This window comes from Anser anser (genome assembly GCF_964211835.1).
Source record: "Anser anser genome assembly, chromosome: 3".
Classification (NCBI taxonomy): domain Eukaryota; kingdom Metazoa; phylum Chordata; class Aves; order Anseriformes; family Anatidae; genus Anser; species Anser anser.
Window position 1 is genome coordinate 92,529,082 of NC_139722.1, and position 20,245 is coordinate 92,549,326.

The 20,245-nt window shown below is 44.3% G+C and overlaps 1 protein-coding gene across 4 annotated transcripts in view; it reads left to right on the forward strand.

Moving 5' to 3' along the window:
* BABAM2 (BRISC and BRCA1 A complex member 2) overlaps positions 1-7,511 on the forward strand; it is a 168,462-nt gene extending 160,951 nt beyond the window's left edge. For all 4 annotated transcript variants that reach the window (XM_083832075.1, XM_083832076.1, XM_083832077.1 and 1 more), the window contains one exon: positions 4,156-7,511. In XM_083832075.1, coding sequence (XP_083688201.1) covers positions 4,156-4,219 — 64 coding nt within the window. In that variant the 3' untranslated portion in view covers positions 4,220-7,511. The remainder of the gene's footprint in view (positions 1-4,155) is intronic.
* Positions 7,512-20,245: the final 12,734 nt, after the last annotated feature.

The window sequence follows — 20,245 nt, forward strand, 5'->3', positions numbered from 1 at the left end:
AGCAGGAGAAAGGAGGAACTCAGTGTTTCCTGAAACGGAGAAAAAGCATTGATCAAAAGCTGATTTCTGGCATATGAGACAGCCTAGAGGAACCATAGATCAAGAAGCAAAGCTTGCTTTCTCCATCTTCAGTGTGATTCAACAGGTACACAAATTACTGAATTCTTTTTAATAGCTCTTGTCTAGAGATTGCAAACTTTACTAGTGGATGTAAAAATAATAATTTTGAAACACTTCTGAAGTACTTGAAAGTATCTTGTAGCAATGTGTCTGAAACAAAAAAAAACTGAGAGATTTGTATGGAAATTCCTGTGATGTGGCACAGATGAAAGTTATTGAGGGTATAAATTTGTGTGAATAGGATATGAGGAATGAATCTTTTTCCAAAGTTTGTGTTTACGTTCCCAGTTTCTCTTCGCCTATATACACAGGATACTTGAGTATAAATGTTCTTAACCATTTTAAAGCTTAAACCTTTTTAAAAGGAACAGTAGTCCATGTGAGAGAGGCCTTTGTCATCTAGTCTGTTAGTGCATTGTCCTTTTGAAAATGTTAAGTTTTTTAAAGTGATATTTTGTAATCAACTGTGAAATAATATGTCCGTGGCTGTGTGAAATAATAAGTTCATGTTTGTGTGGAAATGTGTACGCTTTGACCTCAGAACAAGTTGATTGGCAAATGAAACTTGGCCATTGTCAGATAGTAAGAGGTGTTTGTTCTGCTCCTACTTACTAGGAATTTCTGCAGTCAGCATTTCCATTTCACTGGAAATTAGAATGTTTTAGTATATGTTTCTGCCCCAAACTTAAGATGAAGGGAAAAAGTTCTAAAAAAAAATTTGCCTGGAACATGTGAAGAAAATGCAGTTGTGACACTAATTCATCTCTTAGCAATAGCACATTGCCTCCTGGAAACAGAAATACTGATGATTTATCCCATCATTCTTGCCATGGACTGGGTTCTTTGAAGAGATTACTTCTGCTAATATCTTCGTACTTCTGTCTCCTCTGTTGCACCAGGGCCTTCCTTGTCTGTGTGACTAGATACATCATCTGTGAGATGCTGAATTGCAGATAAGCCGGTTAACATCAAACTGATTCAATGTTTAGGCTTAGTTCTACAAACCAGGATGTCTCTTCTCAGGTCAACCCAAACCAAAGCACCTCATTCTTTTCTTTCTTCTCCTGATGAAATGTCAGTAGATTTTCCACAAAAATGCTCTCAACTGGGCAAAAATGCAATTTTCCATTGAAAAAGTCATGTGATTTAAAGAAAAGCCCAGTGAACTCTAACAGTAAGTGATGTCCCTGCTGCCTGTTCCACTCCATCGTACATACTCAAAATAAGTGTTGTTACTTTTATACACTCTCTAACATTTGCCATTCCCTCCCTATATGCAGCCATCATTAATACCAGAGCAGTTTAACCTACCTTCTCTTACTTCCCCTTCTTTCCACTTCAGCTGATTAAATATGCCGTAGCTAATACAAATCTATCAAGTATGTTGTTCTTTTGGATCTCTTTGCAGGCTCTCTTTCTTTTTCCTTTGTGTGTGTGATGAACTGTAATTATCCGAACTTTTTTTTTTCCCCCAAATTTCTTTAATCTCAGATACCTGGGCAGCATGGGAGAGGGGCGGAAGTGGAGGAACATATCCCAACTAAACGTTTGCTACTACATTTATTTCAGTCTGGAAGAGACCGCAAATGATAAGAGAAACTCAAGCATATACTTTAGAGTATGTATGGAAAGAAAAAAGTAGACATTTACAAATTATGAAGTACTAAAGTAATTTTTGCAGTATATATAACATCTCCAAGAGGTTCATACAAACTACCAGTGAAATAACACTCTCCTTGAAATAGTACATTAGATCGGAATGTAAGGAGGTGTTTGATTTAGTATTGCAGCAAAGGATACAAGCTCTACTGCAGGAACCAGTGAACAGAGAGGATACTGGTATAGATAATGATGGTGTGGGAGTGTGTATGATGTGGTATTCATTTTTGGAATTTATCTAAGAGAAAGGTGATTGAAATATAACACAGTAAATGTGATATTAATGCAAAGCACCAAAATGCTATAAATGATGTGTTTCAGAAAAGAAATAGAAGGTAGGCAAATACTCCTGCTAATATCCCATTTAATGATTAAGAATTTTTACAGTTTAGGAAAATGTAAGAGGAAAGATTTAAGTAACATTTACCAAGTCAGTGAGAAGAGCATGTGCATGGAAGAAGAGTCTGCAAAGAAGCTCTCAAAGGGGAAGGAAGAAGCTACTTAAAATAAGCAAGCAGAGGAAATGTAATTAAATGCTAGGACAGATAATGCAAGGAGAAATAAAAGGATGATAGATCCTGTGGTTGACGTTGTGCAAGTGATACTCCTTGAACTGGCAAAACGATGTAGAGCTGACCGGGCCATACAAAGGCTACAGTTTCAAATGTATGCTGTAAAAACACAAATACAGATTTTGCATTCAATTGTTAAAATCAGATTACCATCTTAACTGGTTTATGTATGCATGTGCCTGTATGAACAATCACTTCTGTGGGCATAATTTACAAGGGCTGCTTTCTGAACTTTGATCCTATAAATACACATAACAATTTGGGTATGCTATAAAATTTGTGTACTGGTTGTCCCTCTTTTCTTTTCCATTTCCAGTCTCAACTCCTCAGTCCAGAAATGCTCTTACTTTATATCACTCTTTTAACCTTTGGACGGCATCTCATGTGTGTTTACAGCTTTTGTACAAGAGCTGACTGAAGCTTTTTTTTTTTTAATTAATTTGCAAGGCACAACATCACAAAGAGAGGGAAGCATTCTCTTTTGTGATCTTGCAACATTTTTAGATGTGAGGAGGTATGACTGGTGTTCAGTGATTGCCAAAACTTCTACCCAGATTATGAAATAGAGGTTGTGATTGATAGTGAAGGTGATCAGCGTATGTTTGCTTCAGGAGGTATGCAAGCAGAAAAATCAGTAACATAATGAACATGCAGCTGAATGACTGCAGCTATTCTCGCTTCAGATTTTTCTTTTTTGGTGGGGAGAATGGGAGGAGGTTCTTCCTGTGCAGAAATTTATAAAGATCAGTGATATGAACAGAAAACTAAATGAGAAAAAGATAAAGTGGAAGTTCAGTGCAGAAGCAGTAGGCTAAAAGCAAAGACAGCAAGGTGAAGCAGCTTCTAATACAACGTGCAGGTAAAGGGCATCGTGGAGGCATACAAAAATGTTCAATACACAGCTGAGTACTTCAGTGCAATAAACTCAAAGGTACAATTCAAACTCAATTTTGGATACTTCGGATCAGCTCATTTTATGGACTTATGAGTCAGTCAATTATTTGTAAAGAAGATAGACCGAGATCCAAAGCATACAAAGCACATCTTAGTTTATAGAGTAATGTTCTGAATTTCAGTGTCTACTGAAAGGAGTTACAGTTCCTCTAAAGTGTTAGTATTTATTCTCTACATCTTATATAAACTGCTGCCATCAGCAATGACTCTGTATTGCGTCGAGGTTGCTGTACGGAGACAGATGAAGAGCTTATCTTCTGTACATATTCTGACTTTACCTCATGATTTTGCTGCTCCACTGACTTGGCTGTCTTTGGGCCTTTGTTGCCATATGTGAAGCTTTCTTTAACATAGAAAATGACATTATTATCCTAGAAACATGGTAAACATCAACTGTATCAAAAAATCTGATATAAAATGCTGCAGGCATAACCACACTTAAGACTCCTCTAAGAATTTCTCACTTTTACAGCCTTTCAAAGGTATATTTTCCAGTGCATAGCAGAGTTTATTTCTGGAACTTTGCATCAGATAAAATACGGATGCTGGATCAGGCTGTTCTGGCAGCATCAAGTCGCTGATGTCGACCACACTAAGAGGTGTGGCGTGTTGTTTGTGTTGAGGCCGCTAAAGAACAAAGTACTGCTGGATCTAGAAAGCTGCAGTATATGGATCTGCTCTGTGCTGAACACTTGTAAGAAAAGCGCTACCCATTTATGAGTTCTGATAATGGGCGAAACACTGCAACTTCCTGCTTCTCTTTGTTAAAACTTTGGCTACCTACATCCACCATACGCTCCCTCCTAACCATGAATTTTCTTCTTCTTTTTTTTTTTTTTTTTCTCACTAGGGCGTATTTCAAAACATTTGTCCCTCAGTTCCAGGAGGCAGCATTCGCTAATGGAAAGCTTTAGGTAGCCTCGGGCATTGAGATGATACTGGACAGATTTCTTCAGTCTACGCATGTCAGCACGCAAGAAGAATTCCTGGAAACGGGCTGGACTGGCTTGATACTTTCTAGCCTCTGAAATGGATTTGGTAGCTTCAGTTTCTGTCAGATTTACGAATTGATGACCTCAGCTAGCACGCTCAAAACTGAGTGTTTGATATTCATCCCATCCCTTTGCCTCTGCCACCGCCATTCCTTCATGTATCTACTGGATTAAATTTAAAAGCATGTGTTTTGATGTGATAACATTTTCTGGTGCCAACAGTGTCCTATATGTCATGCCTTGTTTGCTTGTCTTCAGAGGGTGTTAATTGGATTATTTTTTTTTTTCACAGAAATTTGTGAAATTTGTATATTTAGTTAACATTTCCAGTTTATCCTGAGAAAATCTAAAACTGCCGTATGTACCAGAAATGCCTAATGGACTGTACAGTGCCATATTCTGCCTTGGATGTTGGCATCTCACTGTGGTTGTTACTCTCACAGGTATGGATATGAGTTGCACAGTTCAATTCTCAGTGCCTTTCACGTTGGTCTGATATTAATATGGCAGGGGTTTGGAGCTGTTTTTTTTTTTATTATTATTTCAGTTGAAAGCTCGTCTTATATTAAATGCTGTGCTTTTATGCTTTGTTTTTATTTCCAGTTGCACACTTTCAGTGTTTTACTAATGAACTCCCTTTGCTTTTATGAAAAAGTTTTAGTGCTCCAGTACAAATGCTCATAGAGCTAGTTATATAAATTGGTATAACAAAATAATGCTCTTTCATAGACCTATAATTTTTCCAAGTAAGATAAATACCGCTAAGAAGAAAATTTTCAACAAACGACTGAATGATGTCTTGGAAAATAACTAATGAAATAATGTAGGGTTATAGATATTTAGCTTAATGCTTAAGTTCAACATGTCTTCTCAGAAATAACTTTAAGTGTATATAACTGGAAACATTACCTCCCCTATTTCTGACATGCCAAATGCAAAATTCCACCTATTCATCCTTTCTTTCATGCTTGTGTCAGGCGCACCAGTTAGGGCTAACAGTCACGGTGTCACTTCCCGAATTAATTTGTAAATAGACCAGGGGACTTTCCAGTAAGGAATGAAATCAACGGTCTGCATTGCTTATAAATGGCACATGGAAAATGTGCCCCACTTCTGCTAAATATAAGGAACTAAATGAATAGTATGCAGATGATACAGTGGCACTGAGAAAACATTTAATTTGAAATTATTCACCATATCACTGCTATCTGCTCATGTAATGAAATCTCATCAAATTAATTGATTGGCAGTGTTCTACCCTTTCTAAAACTTGTTATTTTACTTTAGAATTAGTGCTTTCCAGTGGAATGTCCACCTAGGGGATATGGATGGGTCTTGAGCAGTGAAGCTTAATAATTAAAAATTATGCAGATTAGTTGCCTCTAGAAACTACAGGTATTTTTAGCTAGTTTATAGGCAAAATTGTAGTTTATGTTTAATACTGAAGTTCTTGGCTGGAAATCAAGCTGCAAACAAAATCAGAGTTGTTTCTGCAAGTCTACTGAGAAAGGGGACACGTTCTGTCCTGTGACCCATCTCCATGTGACTGCTGCTGCATTATCTGAGGGCTGTAAACAGCTCCAAAGGTCTGAGGCTGAATTCTCCCCGTGGAGGCATCGCATTAGGCTTTTGCATGCAAACCGAGTCTTACAGCAGATGTGGAGGGTAATGGCTTTGTGTGTTGAGCAAAGACATAGCTGAACAACCTCGAATGACTGAAAACAGGCATTGTTTAGTGCATTGGGACAATCTCAGATCTGCATTTCTTCAGGTAAAAATCAATGCCTCACACACGTACTCAAGAATAAGCTAACTCTTGTGAATTGGGAGGGAAAAGGAGGACAGCTAAGGAAAAGCATTCACAGTCTTATAGTAACAATCTCTAGTACCTTCAAAAGGAAAAAAGAAAAAACATAACTCAAGTTGCATCAGTAGATCCCTGGAACCTTACATTTTATAGCACTGTCTGGGATTCAGTGTTGCAGTGACTGCCCCATGAACACGGTGTTTGCTCTACATACTTAATTGATTGCCCAAGTGGCACCAGTACTTTTTTAATCTTTTCAGAAATTGCCAAGATGCTTTCAAAGGCTAGCAATTCCAAAACGATCCAAAAGGAGTGGGACTCTTCAGAGTGAATGCACATTTTCAACCAAAAATGCATCCTTCACCTCCGTCCTCAGAATTCCAGACTGCTTTAGTACTAAGGTCTACATGTTCCAAAAGCCATGATTTACTTTGAGGATATAAAAAGCCTAAATCAGTGATTCCTCATGTTATTCAATAGCGTTATACCAACTTCTCACTAGCATGTATAGAAATGAGCCAGTGGTTTCAGTTTTAATTTTACCTCTTGCAACTGGTACTATTTGGCCAAAAAAATGAGGTAGAAGGGTTGAGAAACTGATCTGTTTGTGTTTGAGATAAAGTCTGCAAGCCTAACTATTTTCAGGTTAGAAAAAATGGCATTTTGCTTGCTCTGAATGAACATTTTCTTTATTTCAAAGCCACCCTGCACTCTTTGACGCACCCAGTAGTAGTTTATGGAGCCCTTCCTGATTGTTCTCAGGTTGGTTTGTGGGTGTTAGACCAGGACAGGTAGGGAGTTAGGAGGAAGGACATGGAAATGAGCGAGGTCTTCAGAAGGAAGATTATGTATAAATGCTACATCAGAAAGGAGAGTTAGTCTGAATAATTTCATATCAAATCAAGTATGGATTGAAGCAATTTAAGTTAGCCACAGGAGCTGTAATCTGATAAGGTGGAGTTAACTCTGTTATATTCTGTTTTCTGATAATAGCCATTATGGCCACTTTAATGGGGATGAAACTTTCAGCTCGTTCTCTCCTATAATGTGATACATACAATTAAAAGGAGCAGTTGGACCTAAGCTGATTCCTGTGGTTTCTTAGAACAACAAAACAGGAGAAAAACAGCAATGTTACGAACATACTGAAAAGCCTCAGTTCTACTCTGTTATGATTTTAACTGATAAAATGCAGTAAGCCTGTATTTACTATTCTCCATCAGTGTACAGCTTTCTGACAGTCCTTCAAAGTGTAGATGTAAGAGTCGAGCCTTTATTCATCTGTATGCATTGCATCCACTGTGCTAGAGGTAATACCAAAACTTCTGGATTCCAAGTTAGTTTATTTTGTGAATTTGCTGAAAAGACTGGACAAGCAGCTGGAAGAATAAATAAAAGTTAACAATATTGCGTGTGGTTTGGCCTTCATTGATCTTTCTGTGGTGCCGGTCATCGCTTTGTTGATCAGCATGCTTTGTTTGCTGATTCAGCAACATTTTCAGCATCATCTGCGTCCTTGGAACATCCTCCCATTCATATATGGAGTAAACTTGACTCTGTTTTTCAGAAAAAAAAATCATTGCTAGAATTAGCAGAGATCTCCTACGCATTGTTAAAGCCTTACTAAGCATGTTTTTTCTGTGTATTTTCTTGCTTTCATCCTGTCTGGCACTTACGGCAATCAGCATCCTTGGTGAATCAGTCAGGAGACTGAAGGCTGCACTGAAGCGCGGTGCCGCGAGTCCTTCTTCAGGCGATTTCACACGAGGAGACTTCTCAAGCAGGAAGGGATGGAACGGGGCTGGTCAGTCTCCCTCCAGCAGTGCTCCCTGCTACAAGACTGGGCTTTTAACAGAGGTCAAAAACCCGCTCAAGTAGTAAGTAGGGACTGCGGCTTAGCTGGCTCCGTCTGCATCAGCAGACTCAGCGAGGGGAGGCGGTAGAAACCTGCAGTAGCACGCGAGGGCCGCTCCTGCTGGTCCGAAATACATTTCTAATACCGAGTCTGAGTGGCAGCCGTACGTGAAGATGAAAGGGCCGCGCTGCGTGGAGCCCTCTATCTAATTTCTCGCCCTTCCAGCTTTGTGAGACAGGCGTGCTGCAGGAAGGTACCAAGCTTCGGACACAGCTCCTGGCCACGACTTAATTACAGGCTGCTGTCCTTGCCCTGTGAAGCAAATGAAATCTGTGACAAAACAGACAGCCAGTGAATGCTCTTCCCTTAAATTACGTACCTCTCTGCAGCGGGTGTATTGTAATGCTCATTAAACCTGAAGGTAACACTGTTTTGAATGTCTTAAATGGTACTGAAAATCCCTGAAGTCATCTCCTTTGCAGTTTCCATCTCCTGGTGTCTGTGATGTTCCGGGACAGTCTTGTTTTCTTCTGTCTAGTTGCTGCTATTTTTAGCAAGTGAGGTTTTTCGTTTTAACAAAGCAAGCTGATGTATGCCAGTGTCTTCTGGGCCTACACTGAATGTGGAATGATTTGCTGTAAAAAACATTAGCCTTACCGTAGAGAGTGTTTTTATTTATTAAGCTTAGCATTGTATTCTCCACAACAGAATCATTGTGAGGAAATACTCCAGTGCTTTCCAGAAAGGAGTGGATAATCACATTGATGGCATCGCGTACATTTTTTGCACTGAATTTTGGTTTAATGCACATCTTAGCGTCAGCAGGGGGAAAGTGTATTCCAAAGGAAGCCTGCCCCTAAGTAAACCATTGATCGGGTTGTATCTTTTCCTGTTTGCACTTTGAAACAATAGATTTTGTCCCTTTGGTGGGCAAAGCCAGTAGCAGTCTGAACAATGCACATCATCAGTACAGGGGCTTTTGTAATTTTTTTTCCACTGACTTTTGTAGATTCAGAGCGTAATTTCAAACTTTGTACTGGGGAAAGTAAACAACGCAAATATCAGAAACGTGCAAGCGATTTTAGCTACGTATGAAATAAAAGGCTAGCAGTCTAATATACCGTAGGATTATTGAGTTCTTGCAGAATAATATTTCGAAGCACATGGCTGGAAAAAATCATGGCGTGTAGGTGATTTTAGTCCTGCTTTTCCTATTCTGTTTCCTGTCTTAGATTTAAAAGCACAGTTCTTGGTTCCAAGGCACTGCACAAACACCATTTTGTTAAAGTGGTAGTTACCAAGCAAAAAAAGGCAGGGGGGAGACTGGGATCAGCTGCTGAAAATAGGTCTTAAATCATCAAGAAATCAACAAAGGAAGCGAGGTTTGGCGGCTGCCCTGCCACTTGCTGAGTCTACAATATGGGCCTTCAAATGTGTCCCCAGTGCAAATTAAAAAAAAAATGCTTTTTTTTTTCTTGCAGTGATAAAGAATAAATACAATATTAAACAACAGGAAGTAAAGCAAGCATTTAATTGCGGGCATGAAAAGCAAAATTCACACTAGAAGCCTAATGTTATTTGTTCCTACGGCTCCCTGGATTTCTCTTGTCACCAGAGAGGGTGAAGGATTAATGCTTCTTGCTACAGCTGCCTGTGGTGAAAATTGATCCTTGGGGTGCTACATGTTTTCATCAAACTCTATTTAAACGCTAATGATGCTTTTTCTGTCCCCAAGGATGGCAACACCGTACCAGTGAAAAGCAAATCTTAGGCTATCAGGGGTTTCTATTCCACCGCTACTCCATTTCAAGCCCTCGATTTGGGTGGAGCGAGCACTTTGTGAGCCATCTAGCCTGCCAGCAAGCAGGGTACATTTTATTTCCTCAGTGTTTATTCAAAATGATTCAAGCTGATTATAATTTGACATCTTGTTTCCTTTACCCCACTGTCCCTCACAGCAAAAGATCTTTTTTTTTAGTATTTCTTTAGAAATCAGAGCCGTCGAGGTTGTTTGTGCCTTTCAAAGGGAATTTAGCGCTGGTGCCGGAGCAGCAGCTCGAGGTTGGAGCCTTCAGTTCGTTCTCTGAACTGCGCGGTCAGCAGCAGCAGCACCACAAGCATTGCGCACCCCTCCCAGCAAACCTCACGTGAGCTTCTTCTGACGGGAGGACAGCCAGGAGTGACAAAAACCCCAACCTTTTTTTTCCTGCTCCTCAGACTGCTCGCGAAATGCCCGGTGCTCGTCCAGTTGCTGTACGTAGCTGCGGCTGCTGCTAGGGACGGGACCCCCGCTCCCTGTTGGAGAGGTGATGGGTTGCTGCTCGGCTGGGGCTGGAGCCCTTTCTGCACCCGACAGGGAAGCTGTGCCAGAGGGGAATTGTGTCCCGCTGCCGAAGCAGGGCATTGCCTCTTGAGCCTTGATAGGAAAAGGCAGCTGCAAAATCCAGCTGCAACTCAAGAACAGCCCTGCCAGCTATTGGTGATTTCTTATGTGTTTTGGCCTACCGAGCCTACTCTGTCTTCTGCTGCCTTAATGCCCCAGAGAGTGAATGCGACAAAAGACTTTCTTGTTGCATCTCCAGCCCTAGAGGAACATAAAAGGTTTGGAGCTGTTCGCAGTCAGCTTCCCGGCTGAACTCTTCTATCCTCATTGTGAGAAGGGGAAGCAAAATGTTGAAATAAAAACCTGTGTTGCAGAAACAGTTTGTTTCGGGCATTTCTTAGCCCCTTGGTTTGCTTCCATGGCTGTTTTAGTATTGCTTTCTAGTGAAAAGGATACCGTAGTACACGGCATTTGCTGCGCACATCCCTCTGTCCCCCGTGTGCTGTAGGTGCTGCGTCCCAGCACCTCCGCTTCCCTCAGGGCTGTGGACGTGAGCCGAGGTGGCCCAGGGGTGAAGCAGGGGACAGGATGGCATTTTCTGGTTTCAGCAAGAAAGAGGGGAGCTTGGGTGAACGAGTTTGTGCTGTGAGAGCTGGACTCATCTTCTTCTGAGCACCAGCGGCACTCGTAGCCAAGAAGAAATAACAGCTCCTGTCTAATGGGGTCAGATAGCTTAATGGAGCAGTTTCCGCACGGTGGTGGCTGTATAATTATACGCTGGGCCATGGCGTGTCTGTTTCTAATAGCGCCCTGGTCTCTTGTGAGTGACTCAGCCGCTGCTTGAGGCTAATTATGGGCAAGTTGCGTGAAAACCCCCACAACCTGATCCTGCCGGCCTCGCTTCCCCTGGCTGGGGACTCAGCACCGACGTGGATTGCTCACCGCAAAGCTGGGCAAATAAATGCCTGCTCGTGGGGAAGGGGCTGTGCAAAGACAGGCTCCAAACCACGCACAGGTGCCTGGTTCGAAGAGAGGGCTTTGTCTGTCGGGACGTGGCTCATGCGAGCCTCGTTCCCTGCCTCTGGTATTAGCTGGAGATGGGGGATTGCAATGCAGCTTCAGTAATCTATTAGACTGGTTTCATGGAGCACTTCTGTATTTGTAATGGCCTTTTTGTTGCATTTAGCCTGATTTTTATTGTGATGCTTTAGAAATGGATCACGTATTTGGCCCTTTATAATATTAAGCAGTGTATTCATCCCTGCGACATACTCTGGCAGAAAGGTCCGCGCATTAACTCTATTGTACGAAGTGTTATTTATTCTCTCTGCTCCAGAGGTGCTGTGAAGGAGACTCAAGAAGCAGCTCATATACTTGAAGGCAGCACAGAAAAAAAAATGTGAGAACACTGGAGATCACCAGCATCACCTCAAGCACTATTTGTACAGACCTGATCTTTGCTAACAACGACAACTACCGATTTTAAAGCGTTTGCAGGAAAGAAGTAACAGGGGTATACACACATCTAGTGCTATATGCAGAGGCTATGAGGAGCTGCAAGAAGCTGCTAAAATGAATTCACAGGGAGTTTCATGGCTCCTTATATCAGGCTCTGTCAGGTTATGTTTACAGGGAAGTCTTGTCAAAAATCCTTCTTCCAAAAGCAACATCATCATAGGCAAAAATCTCCAGGATATCCAGCCTGGGGGAAGAGAGCATTTCCACCAAGAGCTTGGGGACTCTCCTTGGGGAATTTTGAGATATAAGCAGGCAAAGCCATGGCAGTCCTGGTGCTGGGGATAGCCCTGCTTCAAGCGAAAGGCTGGACTACATGACCTGCAGACACGCGTCTCAGGCAACTTTCATGTGATCTTTTTTAAAACCTGTGATACAGATCTAAGCACAACCTGATATTATCTAACTTAAAAGCTAGTTCAGAGTCAATGGCAAATGGAAAAGGAAACGAGAAAAAAATAGTGAGATTTCAGAAGTTCACTGTTTCTAACTATTTTCAGATCTTAGAAGTGCAAAGACATAAATTCAATACTTTTTCAGTCACTTGTCTGGTGTCAGTAGGGACCACTGCAAAAACGTAGCTGGTGTCTCTATAATGGGGTGCTCTAAATAACTGCCTGAGCTGGTTCAGAGCAGAGTAGCTTGAGTACTTAAGTGCTATGGTCATATTGCATCATCCCTTCTTTTTTAACTTTATGAAAGGTACCTTGATGTTGCCTTGAAAAAAAGCTGCGCTTGGATTTGAAAGTAAGCTGGGCATCTGGAGCCAATGCTCTGGGTACAAACACAGAAGCCACTTCTTCAGCAAGGGTCTCAGGCTGGAAACTGGTCCAATCTGCATTGAATTCTTATTGTTTGGGGTCTTTCGTTGTATTTAAAGAGCATTTCACAAGCAGGAAAGAGTTAAAACTGAGTGCAGTGAGCTGCTTGGTGGGCCACAGGATCAGGCTGGACTGGAAGCCAGCAGGAGTCTGTACACGTGCACACCTGAGGGGTCTGTTTGCAGGGAAGTTTGCATTTTACGTCTGACATCTTGCTATAGAAAAATAAGGATTGTTTTGAGGTTTGTCTTTGCGCCTGGTCCTGCCACTCAAGATTAAATCTCGCAGACAAAACAAGCTGTTTGGGAGGCGGACCAAGAATGCCTTTACAGTGAAGAAAAATATAAACACTCAGCCAACTGTGATTAACTATTGAATGCAAAACACTCCCTGGGTTTTGTTTATTTGTAGACTGTAGAGAAATCTCCTAAACGCTGCCATGCTTTCAGTGTGAAAACACTCCAGCCTGTACAACCCACTATTGCTGGGGGAAGGAAAGGATTTTGTCCATTTTGCTGCGAGCTGTTTCTCGAGCGCCTTTTTTTTTTTTTTCTCCAAATGTGTTGTTTATTTGGTTTTGCAAAGGCGCTGTACCCAGTTTCCTTTCATTGTGCACAGTCCTGCCTTCAGCTGCTTGCACCTGAGCACGGCTGCAGCTCTCTCCCTCCTGCTCAGCTCAGAGAGGCTGAGGGTGCCTGGTGCCACACACAGGCTCCTGGTGCCCTCTGAACATCGCCCAGGTGAGCACGGGGAGAAGCTGTCGGTAAGAAAGACCCAAAATGTGCTTATGAGCAATTGCTTGTTGCCGGCAGGCAACTCGGGGCATCCCCAAACTTGGAGGCAGCTGCAGGAATGACGACAGCACGCAAAGAGCCCGACAAGCACTTTGCAGAGTGTTTTATGTGTGCATCTGCTTATTCCTGCTATCAAGGTGATCATGTCCGAGTTTGTGGCCAAATCTAGATTTTAAGGAAGAGAAAGCAAGCAAGCCATGGCAGCTGGAAGGAGAAGGGGGGCGGCTATGCTGCTGTCAGCCGCGGAGCGATACTGCTGAGTGTGGTGAAACTCTCCCGTCCTGGGAGGCTGACTGCAAAATACGGCTTGTAAATGTGGAGCAAATGTTTATATGAAGCCTTTTCTAGTTTTATAATCCAACGTAAACCAAGTGTGAGACAGCTGGAGCAGCGTGCCTTCTGAGTGCTGTGTTTGCACTTGAGAGACTGAAGGTGGAAGCGAGGTGGGGCTGCAGGGGCAAGGAAACGCAGAGAGTAAATGGCGTTAACTGGGAGAGAAAAGCAGAGTTATGGAACCTCCTTTGGCTCCAGTTTCCTAAATTACAGGAGTAATTTGTGTTTTGTAATTAACTTACTAGTGTCTCTGTAGACACAGCGCTGGGCAGGCCTGCTGGGGAGATTTAACATCTGAAGGCAGAGGGCCAAACTGTGCCTGCCTCACCCCGCCATGCACATCGCTGCGCCATGCACATCGCTGCGCCATGCACATCGCTGCGCCCACGATGTGAGAGGCCGCGAAGCACGGTTTCGTCCTCTATTTCAGCACCGGTCATCGGACGGCTGTAGGCTGGAGCACGGGCTCGGTGCCGTGCCCGCTGGCGTGACACCACCACGCGCCTCAGCCCGGCTGCAGGGTGGGCTTTGCTGCTTCATTGAGCGAAGCTGTGTGAGGAAAGGCTTAGTGGCGGGTTAGACAACAGCAGTTTACGAGACATGGCCCAAACAGGCTCTTATTTGGGAGTTGGCTGATGTCTGTGAAATGTAAGGCATACTCAGTTATTTAAGCGCAGGCTGCTGCAATGTTTTTTCCTCAGGCCCGGACAGGAAAGCCTTTCCATGCAGTTACTGCAGGTGTAGTCAGGACACACCGGTATGCCCAAATATATTAGCTTGTTGTTTTGGTTTGTTTCTTTAGTTTTTTGTTGTTGTTGTTGAAGGACTATTTTTTTTATTACACACTTCACTGACAGTAAATATAAGGTCACTTCTGTCCGCTCCCTGAAGTTAGAAGGAACAGACCCCCAAATTAACTGTTCTGTCATTTCACCCGGGTACTCTAAAAACAAAACACGACCAAAACCGACTGCAGCAGTTTCTGTAAGTGTAAACAGCGAGACCGATAACATCTAATCGGCGTCTTTGCCAAGTCAAGGTAGCAAGAAGTTCTGGCTTTATAACATTAAAAAGGCTTTGTAGTTGGCGTAGCACTTTTCATCCGAGGACATCAAAGTGCGCTGCAGGCGCTAGCTCATCAGGTTTCCCCGCGCCCTTGTGAGGTAGCCCCGACTGCGGCCGTGCGAGCCGCACCGGGCCTCGTCCGGCCCAGGCCTTGCGCAGGTGAGGCCAGGCTGGAGGCCATGCCCCTGCCCGGGCCTCAGTCACCGCGGCTCAAGACCTGAGGCCTCCGCCGCTCGCGGGGAAGTGCCTGAGCTTCCTTGAGGCCTGCAGGGCTGCTCGCGGGCACGCCCGGCATCACCCGCCACCTGCCGGGACCGCCAGCCTCCTCAGAGGCGAGGTCTGATAAGGCAGAGCCAGCCGCTCCTGCCTGCGGGAGCCAGCTCCTGTAGGGCAGCCTGCTTGGAAACAAAGAGGAGGAGGAGGACGAGGTGCCGCCTCCCTTTTGTTCAGTAGCTGCGCAGTTACGCCAGGGCTGGGCACCGCGGGGCCGTCTCCTCCAGCCCCGTGCCAGCAGGGACGGCGAGCGTCCCCTGGGCTGCGGGATGAGAGGCTGGGCGCACAGCTCAGGAGAGGGGTCCCTGTGGTGGGTCGGGGGGATGAAAGCAAGTGTTTCACATCAACAGTGAGCAAGGTAGCCAAGCCTAATGGAAAAAGAGAAAAAAGAAAAAAAAAGAAAAAGGAAAAAAAAAAAGAGGTGTGAGCCACACCTCTCCGTTACTCTCTGTTGAGTCATCGTGGTGGTTCCCTGCTTGGTGGGGAGCCTGCTGTGACCCCTTCCCAGGGCACCAGCCTGTCCCAACCACCGTAACCAGCACCTCGCTTAGCCCTATGGCTTGTACTGCGAGGAACGTATTCCCAAAGTTAGGAGCTGCAGCGGGACCTATCCTCGTGCCCAGCACCCATAAGGAGTGGCACCAAATGGCTTTTCCTCCCACACCGCGAAATTTCCCGGCAATGCCCTCGTGTGTGCCTGAGACGGGAGGGAAGGGGAGAGGGAAGCAGCTGAGCCTTGCTTGGGAGGCAGCGGGGCTCGCAGCCGCTTTCACAACAGGAGGAAGGCGGGGGAGCATTTGCATGCTGGTACGCTGGCTTCCTGCTGGAGCCGTAAGGTATGCCGGTGTCTCAGGAAACCGCCTGAAAGCTCTTTGATCAGCAAGAGAATAATGGAAAAATATTTGATTTAATATGGGTCAAATTAACATAGATTCCACTGGTTAAACAGAGAAAGCCTTAAAATAGAAGATGTTCCTTAAGAAAGAAAAAAAAAAAAGATCAGATTAAGGCCAGATGAGCCTTGTCCAACTGAGAGGCATAAAATGCTGTTCCCAGCATGTTGTGGTTATTTTGTAATAACCATGCATTACACTGATATGCCTATGTAATTGCATACAGGGAAAACAGGAGTAGCATGTAATATAAAAGTGCCAGACATCACCAACAGCCATGAAGTAAAGTATATTCGTAGTGGTCCAGAATCTGCAGGTTTTTTCCTTATCTGAAATTCCCTTCCTCAGGTAGTTTTGCTTGAGTAATATTTTTTGTTCAAGATTTGACCCCAAAACTTCAAGAAGAGGGAAGTGTCCTAGAAGGCCACCTCACTGTTTCATTCACTGTCCTTGGATCCTTAATGCTTTATCTACTACAGTCAGCTGCTCAAGGAAAAACGTCAGAAGATAATATAGTATCTGGTTTCATTTCTCCTTGATCTCACCAAATTTTTTGATGTCTTGACAGAAGTGAAATGTGGAAATTCCTCTAAAAGCTGTGTAACTACTATTAAAAAAAAAAAAAAAGAAAGAAAGAAAAAAGAAAAGAAAAAAAGAAAACACAGTGAGTGCAGTTGGCCAAGGTATGGCCATCAGGCCCAAGTTCAAACACAGTGTTTAAACACTTGCTTAACTTATTAATTGAAGTCAATGGGATTTCAAGCACTTTGCTGAAATGGGAGATTTTGTGGACAACAGTTGTGCCAGTACATTTGTAATACAGAAATCAAGTCATGCCAGGTTTATTTTGGCTCAGGGTTTCTTTGTGGTGGTGATTGACAAATCCACAGAATTGGACCGATACCAGAGAGGTGATGACTGTAAGAGAAGTGATGACAAGAAATAATAAATTTTGAACTGGCAAACGCTTTAGCTTGAGCAGGCTGAAAACCTCTACATAAGGGAACAAAGAGGTCCATTTATGCTGATAAATGCACTCTTTTCAGGAAGACCTCCAGTTCATCAGCAACTAATGTGCTGGGGTAGCTAAAAATGTTGAAGTAAATCCTTCTGTAAGTGGTGTAACTGCACTGAAGCTCTTGGAAATGGACAGGTTTATATCACTTGATAGCCTAGTCATATAATCTTATAGTCGCTTTGAAAAAGACTCATTTCCTGGAGAAAAAATTTCATGCCTTAGCATTGCAAGCAGTAGGACAGAGCTCAGCATGGTAATGCATTTCGTGTCTGTTGTTGGAGGTTGTCCAAACACACCCCACTAACCAATAAATCACTGCCTAATTGAAAAGATTCACAGAAATGGGTTACAACATCAAGGTCGGAACCAGTACAGTAGGAATTAGACCGGCAGTGTCCGTACGTAGGGTGTGGCTCAGAGAGAAGATCTCGCAGCCTGCCCCCGCTTGCCCTGCTCCCTCCTCTTCCTCTTGCTTCTCCCTTTTCTTCCTCCCGCCACTCCTCACTGCCTGATCCTTCGCGTCTCCCTCGGCACCGGCTCTGGTACATACCTGCTTGCACAGAGAGCGAGTTCAACTCACTAGCCTAGCAAAAAGAAATGAAATACCAACGTTTCTTTGTTTGGGTTTGGTTTTTCCCATTTCAACGAGTTGACTCAGCATGCAGTGCCATCAGCCAAGCACTGGAGCAACGCAAGTGGCAGGAGCGCGGCCAGGGGAGCCTCATCCCGCAGTGGGAGTGGGCAGCGGTTCCAGCTCTGTCCACCGCACGACACCACGCCTCGACTCTGCCGTGGCAATTTCCACTTTACTGACACAGGGCAACGTGGACAAGTTATTGCCGGTACATCAAAGGGCTGGAAAAAATTAATCAACAGCACCTCCGAGCTATTAGGCATAGAACGTAGCTAGATAAAATCATAAATAATGAAATCCTGCAAGGATGTTGCACAACGAGTATTGAGGCAAAGCTCATAAAAGTCTTCTTCACGGCATCTGAGCCTTTTCCTTCCACGGGAGACATCGTTTTCTAAAAGCGATTTTTGTACAGTAAGCTCACACTGGGCAGAAGCGGGAAGGGCCCCAGCCCATGTGATGTCAGGATAAATATGTGGGAAGCCAATGCAGCAAAAACTTCAGCCAGAGGAATGTCTGGTGCAGAGCGGCGCGGGAGCGGGCTGGCTCCCGGTCCCACCTTCGGCACAGCCGCCAGCAAGGCCCTCGCTGAGGACTGGGCTGAGCGGTGGCACGGCTGGGTACGGCAGGCCGGGGGCCGGCTCTGGCTGTCCTCTGAGGGGACACTTCTGTGAGTGCGCCCTCCTCCCAAGGGTGCGCCGAGCGGACTTCTCCATCCGATGCAGAAGCAATTGTCCCGAATCTTAATGCGGGATTTCAGCATCCGAGTGTATAGGAAAACCTAGTGAAAGACCTTCGTGTTAGACTCTGCAAGTTCGTTGCAAGCAACAAGAACAGATCTAGAGATAAAGATAATAAAAAACACTGCATTCCCTTGTCCAAAAGCCCGTAAATCAAAGCTTTGGCTTTTCAGTACAGAAACAGTCTTGGACGTAATTGGAAACAGACAGCACCAATCTGAAACACTTCGCGGAACTGGGCCGGCGATGGCTCTGGCGAAGAGGTCCCCGGGGCTCCCCCTCCCCATTACCCAGCTGGCAGCTTTGCGGTACGTAGCGTTTGTGAGGAGCCAGGAGGGAACAGTCCCTGCCCCGGCAGGTGCGAGGGATCGGCTAGGAGAACAGAGTTTGGCCACGTCCACCTGATTGCGAGTGAGGTGTACGTGGCTTTTCACACGGCTGTGGCTGCACTTGGGTGACCGGTGGCTTGACAAAGAGGCTTGAAGCCGGTGGGGTTTTCATGTCCCACCTGGCGGCCCCGCAGCTGAAACCCTGCAGCAACCAGGCTGGGGGAGCTCCGCGAGGGGAGGCAGAGGAAGGGAGAGGGGTCCCAGAACCTCCCCCCCATCACTTCGTCCTCTGCGACAAAGAGTCAGTTACTTGGTTTCTTCGCTCTGGTTAGCGTTTGTTCCTCGGGGCCCTATCTACGGTGGCTAAGGTGTCAAGTGTGGTTTGGACTCAGAGGCCACACAGCTGCCTAAAAGATACTTACCAGAAAGCAGGGCTGGCGCAAGATAAATGGTGAATTTAACCCAGTAACAGGCCTCGTACGGGTGTTCTTCTGTCCAGCTGCCATTGCTATGGAAAGGGCCTAACTCAAACTGTAAAGGCTGCTTTTATCCCGAACCGTCCACAAGGAGACCATAACGATATAGCCATGTATCAGTAATAAATAGTGAAGCTTGCCATGGACGGAGGAACTAGCACAGCAAGTAGTTCTGCAAAGCAGCGATGCCAAGCCAGATCAAGGCAGCAGAATTTATAGCTGCTATTATCTGCATGAGGTATATTTACGACTCCCCTCCACATTACTCTGATATCTTTGAATCTCACAATATTTGTATATTCATTCCCACAACATTCCTGTAGGTAAGGAATTTGCAAACAAGAAGCCCAATATCGGAGCCTCTCCGTGCCGCGTGGAGCAGCATTTGGAAGGTGGAGAAACTTCAGAGTCCCTTCAGCAGTTACAGATACATCCAGGGAAATTAACCAAATAATGTGATGGAAGTGGTTGGGCTATCTACAGGGTAACTAAGTCAGTTCCTCTGGGCTGGGCCGTGCAAGAGTTCAGACTAGATGATGACAGTGAGTTTTTATCACTTTAAAGTAAACCTCAACTTGCAACCTAAGCAATCCTGACCTGGGACGCCTTGATACAGAATGGTTGGAGGCATAGGAAAATGAAAGCACTCCAAGCCCTGAAGTTCATAATAGTAAAATAACTCATAAGCAAAGTTGTATAACCTCAGGTTTACAGGTTTTATACTCAGGTTTGATCACTTTGGGTTTAAAATATTCCTAAAGTTCTGCCCCTAATTCCTTGACACCAGATTTACTATTCATTACTTTGAGAAGCTATTGATGTCACAGAAAACAGCAGAAGAGCTGAACACAGCATATGGGGTAAATGAGACAATATGCCTTTCCTGTTGTGCAGAAAGCTTTCACGTGGATATGAGGGGTTCATATTTTCATGCCATTTTTGCCTAAATTTTATACGGTAAGATCGATCTCAGTGCATCCTCGAATGAAAATAACCCTTTGCTTTTCTGTGACCTTCAAGGGGAAGAAGCCCTTGAGCCGAGCCCGCCAGGCCAGGCCGGTTTGCAGGCGGA